Source organism: Hyperoodon ampullatus (genome assembly GCF_949752795.1).
Source record: "Hyperoodon ampullatus genome assembly, chromosome: 11".
Taxonomy (NCBI): Eukaryota; Metazoa; Chordata; class Mammalia; order Artiodactyla; family Ziphiidae; genus Hyperoodon; species Hyperoodon ampullatus.
This window is the reverse complement of record NC_136924.1, coordinates 3779606-3799594: the sequence shown is the minus strand read 5'-3', so window position 1 is coordinate 3799594 and position 19989 is coordinate 3779606. Positions and strand designations below refer to the sequence as shown.

The window sequence follows — 19989 nt, the reverse complement described above, 5'->3', positions numbered from 1 at the left end:
TTCTGATTGACTGCAAAATGCCTCTTCATGCATGGGGTAGAATTTCCTCTCAGCTCCACAGTTTTCACTGTAACCTGGTTTATTTCTTGTGTTAAATCTTTGAAAGGCCGAGAGCTACGTGCACCAAGTCTGCCCTGATTATAGAATAGCACTTGGCAAGTGAAGAGAAAGAAGGCATTTTTGTAGCTGGGCCAGTCTTCTGGGAGATGCCTGGAGGCTTTTGTTACGGATACTTAGGCGAGAGCACAAGGGGCCAGTTGAGTCCCCAAAGCCTAAGGGGCCTATTGCATAACAGGATGAGTCAAGATGGAAGATTTAAAAATCTGTTTCTAGTGTCACCTCTTATGCTAGCAGGAATTTTAGGTATCTCCAGTGCCACGCAGGAAGTACTGATATTTATCAAATAACATACAAAGAGTAGATAAACTAACACCTCTCAGAAACCCTTTAAGTTTATGATCACATTTAATCCTCATCATTTTATGAGATAAATACTAAGGCACAGAGAGATTAAGTAACTTCCCAGGCTCGCCCGACTAGTAAGGGATAACACAGGGATTCCAGTTCATGCAGTCTGACCCTGAAGCCCCTGCACTTAACCAGCATAAATATTTTTAGTAAATTCAATAGACTGCTCGTAATCCTGTCTATTTAGGGAGTGTTGGGGAAGTGAGTAGGGGATTGATGAACTGGATGGTCAGCCTGTGCTAGGGTTTCTGTGCTTTATGAATGGGCTCTTCGGCAGGATACAGTGAATGGGAGCACAGGGAGAGTTGTCCACAGGTGTGATGATCAGAGGGCGACCTGTATGTTGTTCCAGCCCTGGCACTAGCTTCCTCCAGCAACTTGAGAAGGGTGCCCAAGCCCTTGACTCCTGAGTTGCCAGTGCCAAATGGGAAACAAAATATTTACCATCTGTTTTCCTTACTGGCCATTAAGAGAATTAACAAGTAATTTTTTCACATCATTCAAACTCCAGGAAAGGAGAATATGGTCCAATAATGAGTTAACAGTTAACTGGACACAGTTCTATAGTCTGTATAACTAGGAATACAAGTCAAAATCAACCATCCAACATTCATCAAGCATTTATTACTATGACGTGTGTTGCTCAAGCCCACCAGTTTTAACGCACTGAAATGTTCATGTGGTTTGCCTAACAGGTCCAAAGAAAAGTTGCTCTACTATTTATGTAATACAGATGGAACTGTCATCCATCTCAAGGTGGATATTGATCCTAGATCTTATCGAGAGTTGGATTCCAAGAAGAAAAAATTTTCTTTTGCTTGCATTCATATAGTATGAATTTGTTGAGCAATTATATTTGCTGGGCAAAGTATCACACAAAATAGTCCACAGACAAGGTCCAAGCCTTCAAGGAATTTATACTCAAAAATGTTGGTCGGCATGATGATGGCTGGCTTCTCTTTTTCAAACAGGCGTTGAAAGGAGACGCATCTACGACATTGTGAATGTGCTGGAGTCGCTGCATCTGGTCAGCCGGGTGGCCAAGAATCAGTACGGCTGGCACGGACGGCACAGCCTGCCGAAAACCCTGAGGAACCTCCAGAGGCTAGGAGAGGAGCAGAAATACGAAGAGCAGATGGCACACCTCCAACAGAAAGAGCTCGACCTGATGGATTATAAATTTGGGGAACGCAAAAGAGATGGCTGTCCAGATTCCCAGGATCCACAGTTACTGGATTTCTCTGAACCGGACTATCCCTCTTGTGAGTCCACGGTACCCACTAATGGCAGGGAGAGGGCGATGGTGTCTTCTGAAGAGAGTCACTGCTAAGATGGGAGGAGCCAAATGGACCACCCTGGAGGGAGATGTCCTCTTATTCTCTCTCCTGAAGACAGGGAGACAGATGGCTTCCCGACTGGGCTGCCCACTCGACCTCACTGAAAAACTGTCTAGTGGCAGTTTCACTCGGTATTTGGTGTGTTTGGACCGTAGATCTCGAACGGCGCTCCCGTTTCAGATTGACAGCCCCATGCTGATTCCTGCTTGTGAGCCTTTAAGGAAAATTTACTTGGAAAGAATTTCTCTCTTCAAAGGATCCTATTTGTTTAACTATATACTGGGGTAGATGACGTAGAAAAGAACCCCATTCACAGAAAATACTGATTAGAAAGATAGACAACCTCTATGTGAAGCAGAGTGTTTTGTTGTACTTATATTACCTTGTTGTGTTCCCCTCCCAGCTCATATGTATGCTGTCCCTCCCCTAACCATTGATATTCATTCTCACCCTGCTGCTCCTCGCTAAGATAATAAAGTGCAAGGATCCCTAACGTTTCACTTGCATTTATAAGCAATAGGAATGGAAGGGCGGGCCTGGCTTTCATTCCATTTACTACCTCATGCCTTTCAATGCCACCCTATGAGCCAGCTCTCATCCCCATAACCGGAGGAGACAGCCATCTGTCGGTGATGGTTTGCCTGCCATCTATGGCAACACACATCTAATCAGTGTCTCCTATTTACTTATTGTTTATTTCTTCACTTATGTCTGAAAAGCAGTGGAAGAGGTGGGTGCCTACTATGTGGAGGGTATAGTCTAGCTATTGTGGGCTCAGAGAAATAAAAGTGGAGACCTTGCCACTGAAGGAAGAGTTGATGTTCTGAAAATAGTTCCTGGTCCCTAACTCTATCCTTTAATCCCTCTCCTTAGATCTTTTCCAAAGTTGCTTCAGGAAAACTACTTCATGGCTTCTATTCCATGAAGTATGAATATAAAGCATTTCAGAATTTATACCTACTGTAATTTTATGACCCACAAGAAAATCTGTCTCATTTCTTTGTGAACCATCTTTTTATGATGTCTGTCCAACAGGCTTCCCCTGATCACCATAACAAGAGTGATGTTTCCATCTGCTGATACAGTTAGATAGGTCTGGCAAACTAGAGGTACAGACTCTCTTGTGGTAAATTACGTTTTGACGCTTTTGTTTTATTCCCTTTGTAGCATCTGCAAACAGTAGAAAAGATAAGTCTCTGAGAATTATGAGCCAGAAATTTGTCATGCTGTTCCTGGTCTCCAAAACCAAGATTGTTACTCTTGATGTGGCTGCCAAAATACTGATAGAAGAAAGCCAAGATACGCCGGATCATAGTAAATTTAAAAGTAAGCATCTTCACCTAAATCCACTTATTAGCACAGAAAGAGTGGGATGTCATATGCTGATGTTTGCTGCCTCAGAGATTTAAAAAATTATTTTTTATTTGAGACGTGCACTCCCTCCTGCCTTCATAAAGGTTCTTGGTGCTGTGAGAGGTAAGCTGGTCGCATACTAGAATTCCTGTGAAACTTCTGTCCGATGCCTTTTCCTCGGCAGAGCGGATGGTGGAAGCAGCATGGCATCCCACAAATGCAGGTCAGGGAGGATGTGAGAGGCTTTGCGTTTCTCTTTAGTGTCGCTGCATCCAAGACGGCATGTCTGAGTTTTCTTTCCCTTCTTTCTTTGCCCCCTGCCTACTCTTCTGATGGGTGGACATGAAAGTTGTCTACAGGTAAGAACCAGAGGAATGAGCAGGGTAGGGTATAGGGGTAGTGGGACATGGCTGCTGGACGAGGAAAGTGTTTCCAAGTTTCACACCCCGTGCATCTTCCTTTTCCATCAAGCCTGGGTCCTGAGCCAAAGGCCCCTGGCTCCTGGTAGCTCATTCAAGCCCTGAGAAACCATGAGCTGAACATTCTCTAGCTTTCTTTTGCTTCTTTCCAGCTAGAAGTATAGCCACCCTGTGGGAGAAATGACTAGATAAAATCCAGCTCTATCAGGTTTGGGAAGACTATGGCATCTAGGGTGAATGCTTGATGTTTCTGGTGGTAATCAAAGCCCTTTGCTTGATCCTAGCCCTAAGTTCAAGTAGATTTCTGACCTATAAGTTGATTTCTTGAATAGAACTTACTTTGTGGGCATCATCCTGCCTGTTTAATGTGTTACCACCCCTCTGAATTTCTCCTCCAATCCCTGTACTTTCAAATGTCTCTCCCAAAACCTCTTCAGACTCAGGGAATGCCCATCCCACCCCTCCCCCGCTGGGTGGCCAGAACCCTGGGATTAAAGGTGAGGTGCTGCCTGTCTTCAGCACAGTCGTACCTCGTAACCTTGAGCCCTAGACTGTCTGTGTGCCTGGCAGTGCAGCCTCTCAGGAAGCTCTGGGGAATCCCTGTCATTTTCACAGCCTAGCTGCCTGATGGAGCAGGTGCCACCACCTCCTGCTGGAAGAAACTCCAGGCAAGCTTTTGACGAGCCACAGATCAGAATTACATTTCCTAAGCCTTTCATTACAGCCCATTTCCCTCTCTTGGTACGTTTGCAATCACAGCGATCCTGGCCTGTCACCAGGTTCCTCTTGTACGAGGTGTGAAGTTGTGGAAATGGGAGAACACAGTGACCTTCCCTTAGTAGTGTCATCAGATACATAAATCCTGGGTGATTTCACGCCGGAGCCACTGGTCTCTTCATGCTACCCCACTGCTCTCTGCTAGAGGCTTATATATGGTGGCTAGAAAGTGACCTGTCACATAAACTAAAACGTAATGGTGTTGCTGACCAATGTATGGCGTGACCGCAATCGTCTTTATATCTTCTAGCAAAGGTACGACGCCTCTATGACATAGCCAACGTTCTGACCAGCTTGGCGCTGATAAAGAAAGTGCACGTAACCGAAGAGCGAGGCCGGAAACCTGCCTTCAAGTGGATCGGGCCTGTGGATTTCAGTTCCACCGGTAAGGCGTGGTTTTGCTAGGGACCATTGTATGTATAATCCCCAGTTCCCTTTCCAAATCATACACCTACTACACAGTGAGGTTGATCCTCACCTTCATTTCCCCTCATCCACATCACATTCAAAATTAGACTAGTGACATCAGTCTTGGAACAATGAGCCTTAGTCTACAAATGGTTGTGCTGGTTGGCTTACACACAGATAACTTAGAACCTGGCGGTTTCTGGAACTATTAAATCACAGCTCTTTTGCATTTTTTATTTTATTCCAAAGTTCCTGGAAGTTTGGGACTGAGGATTAAAAAGGACACTTCATAAAAGAAACGTTTTTTAAATTTTTTAAAGGACACTTCTTATGAACTCTGGTTGTTTCTGCATTAGCAGAATAAAACATTGTTTTTCTGTGAAATGCCAGATAATGTAAAAATTATATCAATTACTATCCCAAAACTAATATGTGGTAAGGTGGCTTCTAAATATAGTATGGATGTAATGAACACCTTTTTTGTAATTTATTTAAGAGGTTGCTAATGTCACAATTTTACTAAATTAGAGCAAAAGAGGTTATTATCTTCTACTTACTTCAAAAGTAATATTTGCACAACTGGGGACTGGATCCTTCTGCACCAGCTACTTTATGTGTGGCCTGGAAAAAAGCCATTAAAGTTATTTTTAAGTTACCTTTCTAATTTTAGTCTTAGTAGTATAAATTCCTGCACTTAACCCAGGCTTATAAAAGATAGAGCTCTCTTCCTCACTTGTAATACATTATTCACTTAGGAACTAGATGAAACCACTTAAAACCAAGTCTAATTAATTCAACCCAGCAAGTACTTACTGCATGTGGACGATGCAGCCATACTTCATTTTATCGCACTGCGCAGATACTGTGTTTTTCCCAAATTGAACGTTTGTGGCAACCCTGCGTTGTCGGGTGATGCTTAGCATTTTTAGCAATAAAGTATTTTTTTAACTAAGGTATGTACATTGTTTATTTAGATATGATGCGATTGCACACTACAATATAGTATAAACCTAACTTTTATATGTACTGGGGAACCAAAAAATTCATGTGACTCGCTTTATTGCGGTGGTCTAGAACCAAACCTGCAGTATCTCCGAGGTCTGCCTGTTCTAATGCCGTGAGAGATTCAAAGACGTATGTGATACAGCCCCTGCCGGCGTGAAGTGTACAGCTTTGCCACTTTCTACTCCTGCTTCTGGCTTCTCCCAGTCTTTTCACCTGTGAAGCTCTCTTCCCCCTTTCAACATAAAAATATTCTACTCAACCTTCAAGATCTCACTCAAACATCAGCTCTTGCATGAAGTTTTCCCTGATCACCCAGAGCAGAGTGTCTCATCTAAACTACTGCAGTTTAGCATCATGCTATTGTACTTGGTGATGATATTATGCTTTGTCCCTGCTGTACAATTTTGAGGGCAGACACAGTTTTTATTCACCTTTGATTACGCCCTAGTACCCAGATCAGTGCTTTATGCACTTCAGTTGGTTAATGAGCTTCTATTGAAGGTGTATAATTAGCACACATTTGAAAATTAGATAACTCTTAAGCACTACACATGGCAGTACTGGCTCGGTAGGAATTCAGAGAGGATATGGGTTAAGTTCTTCCCAGTGATCTCTAAGGGATCACTGTCCTGATGTCCAATGTCTTGAGAGCCATTGTTTTATATATTTTGTCCAATATTTTATTCATTTCAGGAAGGAGGGTAGATATGATCCATTACTATCTTGACCCATTTTCTTCTTTTTGATTCTATAACTTCTGATTTTTTTTTTAACTTCGGATTTTCTAAACAGAACATCTGTTGGGTTTTTGTTATAAGAAAAAGAAAACTATAAGGTGATTTTCAATATTTGTGTGTTTTAGAAAATGTAAGTCTAGCTGGGCCTTTCAGTTTATTAAATCAGTCTTATAATTTAAATGTACATGCTTTGAACTTACAAAAAAGTAGCACAGATGAGCAGGGTAGGAATGACTATCTGAACAACAGGGGTCATTTCTTTGTAGAATATAGGCCTGGTTCTGTATAGAAATTTCTGTCCTGATTTCACACAGGCTTATTTAAGCATAAAATGTGCCTCCAAGGCCCAGCTTTCTATTATCCTCACTGTACTGTGGCATTTCAGCCGTGAAGTTTCTGCTGACCTTATTCCTTTGGTCACTTAGTAACTGAGCTAAGAAAGAAATAATAAAGAATAATAATAGAAAACAGAGGTTCTTATACTCATTGCCCTAGGGCTGTGGCGTAAGAGGCTGATCTCAATTAATGTTAAAATCTCTAAATATGCATGTTGGGCTGACTATGGTTGGGTTTTTCTTGGATATCTCTGCCCAAAGAAAGCATCTAAAATATCAGGTCCGTTCTAATTTGGGTTATAGAACATCCTGTTCTACTTTTGTTGCAGTTTAGATAATTTTAGAATATATATGGATCCAGTCTTACTTTAAAGTCATCCACTAACTTTTAAAAAGGACTAGTACAATACATTGAAAGAAATTGGGGTTTGACACAAGGCTCATAAAATTCCTTTGATTGTCTTAGTTTTTAATTTATAGGGTAGCTCCATTACAATGATAGGTCCTCAAAGCCATATCTTAAAAAGGCTAAAATTATCCTGAATTATAGCTGTATAACAACACTACCAATTCTCTTATTTATTTAGATGAAGAACTAGTGGATGTTTCTGCATCTGCCCTACCAGAATTGAAAAGAGAAACATATGGCCACATTCAATTCTGTGCAAAACAGAAGCTTGCTCGACATGGCTCTTTTAACTCAGATCAGGCTTCTGAGAGGATCCAGAGGAAAGTGAACTCAGAACCCAGCAGCCCTTACAGAGAAAAACAAGGTATCTGCCTTTACTTAATCCATGGAATCCATCGGTCACCATGTAATTGTAGCCCGACCCATGCACTGTCATTTTAAAGTGAGCTGACTCTAGGCTCTGCCTGTTTTTTTCACTTACCTCAAGTGAAATTATTTGGGGGGGTAAAAGAGTTGGTGACTTCAAGGTTATAAACATAGCCCCATGCCTGAAATTGATTCTAGTCGGCCTTAAAGATTGAAGATCATTTGGTTTGCCATGGTTGGCCTGTTTGGTGCATCTCGGCAATTCATCAGACTTAAAGCAATACTTGTTTTGTTTTCTTACTAATCTTTGATGAGACCTGCATTCACCATGAACAGCTAGCTTCTGGACATTTCTCTATTTGAATCAAAACCAGAATGGATTTGAGATAGTCTTCTAATCCCTGAGCTGTGAATAATGAATCCTGCTGTATATAATTGTTGTGTATAAGTCCCTTGCTATATTCACTAGACCTTCATTTTCCTTTTTAGGATCAGGTGGCTACTCCTTAGAAATTGGAAGTCTGGCAGCTGTCTACAGACAGAAAATAGAAGACAATTCACAGTAAGTAGTCTTAAAAGCTCCAAGTATATTTTTTTCTATTTCCTAGTCTTAACTTTGACTAAATTTAAATGCCACCCATCAAAAGGTAAAATTTAACAGTCCTGCTCAAAAGTCAGCCGTTTGTTTACTAAGAATTTTGTAAGTTTCCCCCTTGTGCCCAAGGATACGGCATCAGGGACACAAAAGTATGAAAAATTTATTCCCCTAGGCCATGAAAGCTTACAAGGAAAAAATAAATAAAAAGACACATACAATGAGAAAAGACAAGTCACTACTAATGTGACACTGAGAAATGACACATCATAGTCCCATGAATCACTTCGTCATCATCGTAGCTAACGTTGTTTATGAACTACCAGGTACTATTCCTGAAGTTTTATGTGTATTATCTAATATCACAAAAACAACCTTTGAGGTTGGTACTATTATCCTCATTTTACAGAGAGGAAACTGAAACCCAGAGAGGTTAAGTAACTTGCCCAAGGTCACAATGCTATTAAGCAACAGAGCTGAGTCAGATTTGGGGTCTGATTTTCAAGGAAATAAGAGGAAGCAGAGGAAATGCTAAAGCGAAGACAGGAGGGGTTTATGCCAGACATGGGAAGAAAGAGATTGTTGAGCCAGGATCAGGGGGTGGAGGGGAAATAAACTGGTTAGTCTGGCCCTAACGATTTGTCCAAGTAGGATCCTGAAAGGAAGTATTTATAAGAAGAGCTTGGGATATTGGAGGTAAGTAGGTCAAGCTGGCAGAAAGCTTTGAAAGCCAAGTTGAAGAGTTTGGATTGATTAGATGGATGGTAAAGAGTGTTTGTAGGTTCACTGGAGAAGACCATGCTGGCTGCTTTAAGCAGGTGGGGTTGGAATAGAGAAGGGCTTCAGGTTAGATCACAGAATAGAGCCTTCCTAGTCATTCTGGTCTGCTGTGGTGCTGGTCTGAGCCGTGTCCGCTGGGGATGGAAAGAAATGGAAATCAGTATAAGACAGTGAGTCAGCAAGAGTCACTGAAGTAGAAAAGAGGCATCACAGAGAACACCTGGGTCTCAGGTGACGGTGCTCTTACTGGTGGAGATGGGGAGGTTGAAGGTGACTGGCCAGAGGCAGGGCAGTGGGCGCGACCATCCGCGTGGGCACGTTGTCTCATGGAGCTGAGTGTTTCATGGAGCACTCGTTCCCGGAGGCTGTGGCTGGAGAGCTTGACTCACCTCTGCAGCCCCGTGCACTCCGCTTATTCCCAGCACCACAGGGGCCGAGAATGGGGGCAAAATGGCTCTCAGTGATTCCCTCACAGAGGTTTAGGGAAATCCCTGTTCTCTATTTACTAGTCCTTAAAGGAGTCTCAAAAGAGTCTTCCTCATCTACTTGCAAAATAATACTAAAAGGGTTTCCCTGGTGGCGCAGTGGTTGAGAGTCCGCCTGCCGATGCAGGGGACACGGGTTCGTGTCCCGGTCCGGGAAGATCCCACATGCCGCGGAGCGGCTGGGCCCGTGAGCCATGGCCGCTGAGCCTGCGTGTCCGGAGCCTGTGCTCCGCAACGGGAGAGGCCACAACAGTGAGAGGCCCGCGTACCGCAAAAAAAAATAATAATAATAATAATAATAATACTAAAAATCTAAACGTGCTTTCTAGTATTTGGAAATTTTTCTCTATAAAAGGCCCAGACATCGTTTATAATCTCCTAGATTGAGGGGACTTAATTTTGAATGTGTGCTGCCTAAAAATTCTGCAGTAATATGGAGCAGAATGGGACAAGAATGACAGAAAATAATTTTGTAGATAAATTTATTTCCTCACTCACTACCCACTTCATTTATCTCACAGTGGATTTGAGACAAACTAGGTGTGTCCTTTAAATCAATGTCTGGCCTAGACTCTGTTATCTACCCAGGATCTCTCACAGTGACTGACTGTGAGGCCCCACTGGGTGACCTTCAGTGGGTGGATTAGCCTCTGAGCTTCAGTTTTCCTCCCTAGTAAACGGGGGCAGGGGGGATGGATGAGAGTAGCTAGTGTTACAAGAATTATGTGAAATTATTACCCTATTATGCTAGTCATTGTAGCATCTGCGTGCCTGGGAAGGGGTACGTGCTGGGTAGCTGATGGCTACTGGCTGTGGGAGAGGCAGGGGAGGAGCCTCTATTAGCCCTCACCTGAGATCCCCGTACCCCACCCCTAGCCATCCATCCAGGTGATATGGTCATCTGCCTCTGGAGTCGGCTCACGGGCTCAGAGAGTGCGCTTTAACAGCATCCTGAGCGGTATTCTCTCACTCCTGCTTTGGTACATCTCTCTCTGGGAAAGCAGAGTCGGGAGATGGTAGAATGTGGTAACTGGATGGGCCCCACTCTGTTTCCTTTATTCCAGGGCAGAAGCTTTTGCCAATCAGAGAGCGATACCTCCTTCAAGCAGCCTGGAGGCCGCTGCTCCTTTCCCCGGCCTCTCTGTTGACTCAGAATACTGTGTTAATGCCTTGGCCCACCCAGTACTCTCCGTGGCTCCAACGGACTTGCAGGCCTTCTCTGCCCAGAATGGTCTGAATGGACAAGGAGGTGTCTCCCTCACCTCTGCCGCCTTAGACGCGGAGAGCCTGAAGCCAGCTCTGCTGGCCGGCCGGCCCCTGGTGTACGTGCCCTCCCCCTCGCTGTTCATGCTGTGTGGGAGCCTGCAAGAGCCGCCGTCCCCGGGGTCGGGGTCAGGGTCAGAGAGGGACAGCAGGGGCTCGGAAGGCACAGCCGAGCGGTCAGCCACGCCCTCAGTTCAGAAGCGCCTAGGGGAGGAGAGGAAGCCCCAGGAGGAGGAAGAGCCGGCCACCAAGAGACAAAGCAGGGACTACGAAGACAGTCCCCTCTCCCTCGTCATGCCCAAGGTAAGGGGTTCCGGTGGACGTGCTAGCTGATGGCCCGTCGACCCGTAGTTCCTTCCCAATAGAGACACACAGATACGCGACTGAGTCCGGAATAGGAAGCAGTGCATGTGTCACTTGGATAATTAAGCCCAGGACTGGCTGCCCCAAATAATCTTGCCGTGAAGCAGTCCTGTAACAAAAGTGATTTTTATAAAAATCACACTTTGCATAAAACGCTAAAAAGTATAAAGGGAAAAAAACCTACCCATAATCCCACCACATAGAGGCAATCACTGTCAACATGTTTGTTTATTCTTTCCAGTCTTGTTTGCTCTACTTTTTTTCTTTAACACATTGATGAAATAATCATCTTAATCCAGGGTGCACCTGAGGTCCAGTCAGGAACGTAGGTGCCGTTTGGCCCTCAGTGTCTATGTCAGTGCTCGTGTCACTGCTCAGAGAGCCCGTTTCCCTAGCCACAAAATGAAAAGAACAAAATTCTGAGCTGTCCACAGTAGCCTTTCGGAGGTTAATGAGATATGACTGGTCAAACGCTCAGAAAGCAGAAGCACCCTCCCTGCAGCCGTTTGTAGAGGATGAGTGAGGCACACCGCATGGAAATCAGTCCATTAATTAAGACCCTTCCTCCTCCATGCCTTCCTCCTGCCAGAATGAATTTTTCTAATTCTGTATATAGCCTGGGGTTGCAAAACAGAAGGGAAAGACTGACTGGTATATCTATATATACGTGTCTTAGATAACCAAGACAGCTTTGGGTCAGCCCTGCAATTCTTATCAAGCCCTAAGAGCCTGCAGCATCAACACCCTTTATGTGTTCCGGCTCAGAAATTTATTTCACAGTCTAAACACCATACCCAGTTTCCCATTATTAAAATCTCCATCGTTTCTGTGCTTAAGAAATCGTAAGCCTACAGAAGCCCATGACGTGACAGTGATCTTCAGGCCATTCCTATAAATATGACAGAAACAACTGACGTACACAAATCAGGGTGGCGCACAGCCGTGTCTGACCTTTTTGTTTATATGTTAGCTATTTGGAGAGAGCTGTTATTATAATTTACTGCTGGGATTTTGACTTGCTTTTCTGGTTCCTGGTTGGGTTGTGCTTAGAAACCCTCAGATTCCACAGACATTGCCTCTTCCAAGACCATGGATAAAAGGGGACCTGCACCCCATGAAGACATTCACATGAATGGACAACTTTCTGCTGCAAAGGAGGTTTCGGGAAAGGCTACAGCAGACTGCTTCATTTCTTCTGAGTGGGGAAATCCTTCTAGAAATACAGAGATAGAAAAGCCTTCGAAAGAAAATGAAAGCACCAAAGAGCCCTCTTTGCTGCAGTATCTTTATGTGCAGTCGCCAGCAGGTAAGGGGTGTCATGTCTTCGAGTCCCTTGGGGGTACTCGGGTCATAAATTTGATGTTTAAATTTTTGTTCATGTCACCCGACCAAGCTGGTGCATAGATGAGCTGCCTCTGAGTCATTTCACTCCTAGCCCCTTGCTTTCTCCATCGACGAAATGAAGGCAGAGGCTGCTTTCACTTTCACCAACCTCACGGATAAGGAGAAAACAGTTAGGGCAGGTAATTTATTTTTAATGCATTCACTTTTACTTGGTAAAAAGCACAACGTATTCAAAAGATGATTCTGTTTTTATAATTCAGCTGAATCTGGCAGTGGTTCAGTTTAGCAATATGAACGTCCTGGCCACCGTGTGCAGCTCACATGCTGATCTCTTAAATATTCAGAAGTGCTGACATGTCCTTGTGGTCGAGTGCAGGGCTGGACAGTAAAACCACTTACTATCTGCGTGAACTTAAGTATTCAGCCCTCCTCGTTGGTAAAACAGTAATAATAAGAGCACCTGCTTCATGGGGGTGCTGTGAAAATTGGATTAAATTTAATAAGATAATACATCTAAAGCACTTAGAATAATAGTGCCTGACGCTTAGTAAGACTCAATAAATGCTCTTACTCTTGAAATAAAGCTGAAATATAACAGGTACCTAATTTTTAAAATATCCATTGTGTACATGAAGCTGCTCTCTTGCAAAGAGACTTAAAGTGATTTTCTTCAATTCCTTGTTCCCATCACAGGTTAGGTAGGTGTCTGTTATTTCTCATTTATCTCGAAAACATTCTTTATTCCTTTAGCAAATATTTTGTGAGGGCTTCGTCTAAGCACGCTACTCAGTGTTGCTGATACCTTAATAAATAAAAAAACAGACCCAGCTTCTTCAGAATGAAAATGACAGCCCAGCATAGGGATCAGTAGCTTTTTCTGGGCCATGGGCCCTTGGACACTATGGTGAAGGCTGTGGATTCCTCCTCAGGATGTTTACAAATGCAGAGAATTAAATACATAGGATTACAGAGGAAGCCAATTATAGTGAAATCCAGTTAGAAAAGGAATTATTTTAAATTATAGTAATAAAAAGATCTGACAGCAAGTGCAGGCCTCTCATAACTTCAAAGTTGTGGGGACCGTTAGACTCTTAAGACATCTGCCATTGCGGTAACATTACATGAATACATCTGTGCTTTTTACTAGTGATAAAGTCAAGGTACCGTTCATTCTGTTGTGATTTGTTGCCCGTAGTCTTAATTGAGGGAAATATAAATTTCTGTTAGAAGTTTGTAAAAAGGAAGCTATCATTGTTCCCAACCAAGTTCACTTTCCTCCTCAATTTGGATTCAGTGGAGCTCATGTTAATAAAGTCTCTCAGGAGACTCAAGCATCCACCAAACTGTCACATAGGAAACTGTGGGAATTCAGCGGTGGCCACTGTGGCAAGGAGGCGGTGCGGGGCTGGGAGAGCACAGAGGGGGTGGCCAGGCTGCGGCGTGAGGGTTGATTGACAGTGGGCTCCCGTTTGAAGGGGCCCCGAGGGGCGGGAGCTTGGATGGTGTCTTCACATTGCCCTGACTTTCTCCTTGTTCTGCTCCTGTTCCAGGATTAAATGGTTTCCGTGTGCTCTTGTCTGGCAGTCAGGCCCCCCATGCTGTGGGCCCGCCTTCAGGCCAGCTGCCACCGCTCAGCGTTCCGTGCATGGTCTTGTCATCGCCGACGCTGGGCCCGTTTCCTGTTCTCTATTCACCCACGGTGCCCGGGCCGGTATCCTCTGCTTCCAGTGCTCTCCCAAGCACGGGACCTGTGAATCTTGGCTTGCCTGGCCTTGGATCAACAGCTCATCTTCTCATCGGCCCTGCTGCCCTGGTTAATCCAAAATCCTCGACACTCCCCTCCACAGATGCTCAGCTCCAGGGTCCGCACTCACTTAACCTGAGTCCGGTGATGTCAAGATCACACAGCGTCATCCAGCCCGAGTCCCCCGTTTACGGAGGACATCCAGCCTCTGTGGTAAAATTACAACAGGTGAGTCCTGAAGGTTCGTTTCAGCTCCGCAGAAGAAGGAGCATCACTCCGTGATAGCATTTGCCTGCGTTGAATCAGATTTCAGTCAAACAACCGTAGGACAGGGGTTCTACATCAGATTCTACCTGGCTTCCGTTGTAGACCCAGAGGTATCTGCTTATTTCATAAAGCATGGAGACAGAATGTGGGAGATCCTGTGCTTTAAAGGCAAAACTCGTTTTAGGTGTCAATCTGTTTCTTAGAATCAGAAGGAACTACTTAAAGCATAGTTCATGGGGATTTTTGATGCAGGCTGAATATTCAGATGATTCCTCCAAGCTCTCATTTCATTAGGTCAATAACGGAGACCATCCTGAATTTTAATTGTGCAGCTATAGAAACAATCAAGGGAAACGAAAGTCTTGATACTAGCTCAAAGATTTTTAGCATCTATCATTTCATAAAATGCATTGTTTAGGAGGCAATGGCTAGATGTTAATATATCCATTGTTTCCTTGATGTGTGTATATATACATATACAAAATAGATACAGATGTACATAGATGAATGTCTGTAATCGATATAAATTAATCAGTACTTTATTTGCCACACCCAACTCCATCTGTAGTTCAGTCAGTGAGCATTTGTTGAATTCCTGTTATGCATTAGGCATTGTTCAGAGTAATTATTTCTCTCCCAGAGAAAGAGTTACGTTGTGACCAAAAGTATTTTAGATAAGTAATTCAGGGCCTCAAAAGTTTGTTAGACATTGAAATATACATGTTAGTTTTTAAACAAGGCGATTATAATATAGCATATGCTTCTTGATCACCAGTTATGTGCCAGGCACTGACCTAGGCAGTAAAGATATAACAGTAAACAGGATAATGGTCCCTGCCCTTTTAGGGCACATTAAAGGGATAAATATTCAACGTGAGAGGATAAATATTAGCAAGTAAACAAAAAGAGCAAAGACACAGGCACATACTACTTGCCTGGCATGATCTAAAGCGCTTTATTAATATCATCTCCTTTAATTGTCGCAACCCTGCTAAGTTGGTACTTTTATCATCCCCGTTTATGGATGAAGACACTGAGGGACAGACTGCTTAAGTAATTTGCCCGAGGTCACACAGCTAACTATGGCAGAGCCCAAACCTTGGCTGCAGGTGCCAGTGCCACTCTTGAGACCTCTTCGCTAGGCTGCCTTTCTGCACACAGAATAAATCAGCTAATTTCCAACTGTGGTAAGTGTTGTGAAGGAGATACACTGGAAGAGTGTGACAGAAAAGCAAAGAGGATGGAACACCTGCGTGGGGATCACAGCGACACAGGTCAAGAGGGGGCTCCTACACTGTTAGTGGGAATGTAAGTTGGTGCAGCCACTATGGAAGACAGTGTGGAGATTCCTCAGAAAACTAAAAATAGAATTACCATATGATCCTGCAATCCCACTCCTGGGCATATATCCAGACAAAACTATAATTCAGAAAGATACGTGCACCCCTATGTTCATAGCAGCACTATTCACAATAGCCAAGACCTGGCAACAACCTAAATGTCCATCGACAGATGAGTGGATAAGAAGACGTGGTACATATATACGGTGGAATATTACTCAGCCATAAAAAAGAATGAAATAATGCCATTTACAGCAACGTGGATGCAACTAGAGATGACCATACTAAGTGAAGCAAGTCAGAAAGAGAAAGACAAATACCATATGATATCACTTATATGTGGAATCTAAAATATGGCACAAATGAACCTATCTACAAAACAGAAACAGACTCACAGACATAGAGAACAGACTGGTGGTTGCCAAGGGGCAGGGCAGGACTGGGAGTGTGGGATCAGCGGATGTAAACTATTATATGTAGGATGGATAAACAACAAGGTCCTACTGTACAGCACAGGGAATTATATTCAATATCCTGCGATAAACCATAATGGAAAAGAATATAAAAAACGAACGTCTGTATGTATATAACTGAGTCACTTTGCTGTACAGCAGAGATTGGCACAACATTGTAAATCAACTCTAGTTCAATTAAAAAAAGAAAAAAAAAGAGGGGGCTTCCAGTTCAGAGACTGGGTACAATTTGACTTCACTTCTGTTTTTAGGTACTCTTTTTTTTTTTTCCTATTTTAGTCACCAGTTCCAGTGACCCCCAAGAGCATCCGACGCACACATCGAGAGACGTTTTTCAAGACGCCTGGCAGCCTCGGGGACCCTGTCCTTAGGAGAAGAGAAAGGAATCAGTCACGAAACACCAGCTCAGCACAGAGGAGGCTCGAAATCCCCAGTGGCGGGGCTGACTAACCTGACACTTTGCCCAGCAGGGGTGGGATGGAGGTGCCTGAATTTCCCTGTGTTACAGGTCATGTCCTCATGGTGAATGGAAACTAGAATGCAAACCATCCGGTCTTCAGCATGCATCCTTCCTCTCTCCTGCATCCCCTGGTTCTAATGTTAACTATCCATCTTCAGGAAGCATCTATTTTCCTGAAAGTAGTTGTTCCTAATCGTGCATTTCTTACCAGTTAGAGTCCAGACTATGCGTGGTGTCACAGTGGAAGTACCAACTGACTGTTGTGGTTTTCATTCAAGAATCATCTTGTTGCTGGAAGGAGATCTGAACAGCCTCCTGGAGCCTTGTGGTTTTTCTAAAGTGAGGGGGGGCCGTCTAGCACTTAACTGGGTTGAGCGTTCTTGACGTGTAGTCCCACTCACCCCGAGTAGATCTGTGGTGAGAGAAACTTCCTTTCTGCAGTTTGAAAAAGCTACTGCTTCCTTCGGCTTCATCAGGAAGCCAACTTCAGTTTGAATCCTATGGTATTATTTATTTTTTTCCTGAAGTGGGATTTAGTGCAAAAAGTTTACAACGACAGCAAAACACATGTTTTTCAGGGTATGACGACTTGAATGTTTGTACTTTTTTCCTATAATTTGCCCTGCACTTGCTTTACAACCTAGTAATAATGTGGATAAGTGTATATACATGACGGAATGTCAAGACCAAAATAACTGTGAAGACACACCTTGCTATAATGAACTGTGCTAACCTGAGCTGGGCCTGAGAATTAAGATGAACTCTAGCAGCCAGATAGCTGCTTCTCAATAACTGTGTGAACAGTGAGGTTTTACTGTTCATTTGTTTAAAAAAAAAAAAAAAATCCTACTATGTTCAGTTTCCTTCACTACATGCCCTTGTTTTTTTTAATTTAAATGTTAACTGTAGAACGTCAGGTATGGGATGTCTTCTAGCAATTGCTGTTTATTGAATAAATCAGGATGGTAGAGAGGAATTATATGGAAAATTGGAACCTAGTGGTACCTTTTAGTAGAATTCTGAAGAGTGACAGTGTAGAAATTGATGTAGGACAATAGGCGATACTTTCTTTTTTTTCTTTTACTTTTTTTCTTCATGTTGGGAAGAATAAGAGGGAAAACAGATACACTGATGTTCAGAATCCAAGAATACTCAAATCGGAGTTATTTTTCATAGAACTGCAAAATAAGAACAGAGAGTGCAGGGGATCGTTGTTCTAGCATAAATATAATTCTGGAAACTTACCAGTGTCCCTTTGTTAAACCATATTCCTTTAGGGTTTCATTAAGTAGCCAAACTAGATCTTTGTATGCCTAGATGTATTGTTTACCTCATTGTCTCTTCAGAGTAGATGGCTTCCTCCCTCCTTCCCCCCTCCCTCCCTTCCTTCCTCCCTCCCCCCTCCCTCCCTTCCTTCCTCCCTCCCTCCTCCCTCCCTCCTCCCCTCCTCCCTCCTTCCCTCCTCCCTCCCTTCCTCCTCCCTCCCTTCCTCCCTCCCTCCTCCCTCCTTCCCTCCCTCCCTCCTCCCTCCCTCCTCCCTCCCTCCTTCCCTCCCTCCCTTCCTCCCTCCCTCCTCCCTTCCTTCCTCCCTCCCTCCTCCCTCCCTCCTTCCCTCCCTCCCTTCCTCCCTCCCTCCTCCCTCCCTTCCTTCCTCCCTCCCTCCTCCCTCCCTCCTCCCTCCCTTCCTTCCTCCCTCCCTCCTCCCTCCCCCCTCCCTCCCTTCCTTCCTCCCTCCCTCCTCCCTCCCTCCTCCCCTCCTCCCCTCCTCCCTCCTTCCCTCCTCCCTCCCTTCCTCCTCCCTCCCTTCCTCCCTCCCTCCTCCCTCCCTTCCTCCCTCCCTCCTCCCTCCCTCCTTCCCTCCCTCCCTTCCTCCCTCCCTCCCTCCTCCCTCCCTCCTTCCCTCCCTCCCTTCCTCCCTCCCTCCCTCCTCCCTCCCTTCCTCCTCCCTCCCTTCCTCCTCCCTTCCTTCCTCCCTTCCTCCTTCCCTCCCTCCCTTCCTCCCTCCCTCCTCCCTCCCTCCTCCCTTCCTTCCTCCCTCCCTCCTCCCTCCCTCCTTCCCTCCCTCCCTTCCTCCCTCCCTCCCTCCTCCCTCCCTCCCTCCCTTCCTCCCTCCCTCCCTCCTCCCTCCCTTCCTCCTCCCTTCCTTCCTCCCTCCCTCCCTCCTCCCTCCCTTCCTCCTCCCTTCCTTCCTCCCTCCCTCCTTCCCCCTCCCTCCCTCCTTCCTTCCTTCCTCCCTCCCTCCTCCCTCCCTTCCTCCCTCCCTCCTTCCCTTCTCCCTCCCTCCCTCCTCCCTCCTCCCTCCCTCCTTCCCTCCCTCCCTTCCTCCCTCCCTCCCCTCCTTCCCTCCTTCTTCCCTCCCTCCCTCCCTCCTCCCTCCCTTCCTCCTCCCTCCCTTCCTCCCTCCCTCCTTCCCTCCCTCCTCCCTTCCTTCCTCCCTCCCTCCTTCCCTTCTCCCTCCCTCCCTCCTCCCTCCTCCCTCCCTCCTCCCTTCCTCCCTCCCTCCCCTCCTTCCTCCCTCCCTCCTCCCTCCCCTCCCTCCCTCCCTCCTCCCTCCCTTCCTCCTCCCTTCCTTCCTCCCTCCCTCCCTCCCTCCCTTCCTCTCTCCCTCCCTTCCTCCCTCCTCCCTCCCTCCCTTCATTTTTCCCTCCTTTCCTTCATTGCTTCCTTTCTTTATTCCTCTCTCCTTTTTTATACTTCTTAGATGTGGAATCTTGGTGTAGGATTTTATTTTTATTTTTTGGACCGAAGAAAATGTTATATGAAAGAATAAAAATATTAATTTAAGAGACTCTGGGAGTCTGAATAAAGTAGCTTTATATTAACTACAGGATAATATTAGCCTTATCACCCCCACAAGATTTTTGAAAACTTGAGGTAGGTAGCAAGATTAAATAAATTTGCTATTATATAAAATTTTTATCAACACTAAACTTTTAAAGTTTACAAGATGGTATTTTTTCCCCCTTGTTCACAGTCTTCTCTAGAGATAAACTGATAAAAAATGTGATTCTCATCATCCACTAATCTAATTGCATGGTAACGATTACCCTGAACTAATATGATAGGTTCCCTATCGAAACAAAAATATGCCTTTTTCAAGTAGATTATAAGACACATGGCATATAAATCTGCACAGGATACATGCATTTTAAATATATCATGCTTCAGACCTTTCACAAAATATTTTCACTTGAGAGGTCTATATTTAGATGAAAACACAGACCGATTTTCCCCTTACTTTTCTTGGATGCCCGCCACTTT

General features: G+C 44.5%; 1 protein-coding gene across 1 annotated transcript in view; it reads left to right on the top strand.

Moving 5' to 3' along the window:
- Positions 1 to 16718, top strand: part of E2F7 (E2F transcription factor 7) — a gene marked incomplete at its 3' end in the record, with an annotated part of 31234 nt that extends 14516 nt beyond the window's left edge. Inside the window, exons 5-13 of the mRNA XM_079715628.1 lie at positions 1440 to 1730; positions 2973 to 3131; positions 4605 to 4739; positions 7427 to 7612; positions 8104 to 8176; positions 10539 to 11040; positions 12151 to 12406; positions 13995 to 14416; positions 16548 to 16718. Coding sequence (XP_079571754.1) covers positions 1440 to 1730; positions 2973 to 3131; positions 4605 to 4739; positions 7427 to 7612; positions 8104 to 8176; positions 10539 to 11040; positions 12151 to 12406; positions 13995 to 14416; positions 16548 to 16718 — 2195 coding nt within the window. The remainder of the gene's footprint in view (positions 1 to 1439; positions 1731 to 2972; positions 3132 to 4604; positions 4740 to 7426; positions 7613 to 8103; positions 8177 to 10538; positions 11041 to 12150; positions 12407 to 13994; positions 14417 to 16547) is intronic.
- Positions 16719 to 19989: the final 3271 nt, after the last annotated feature.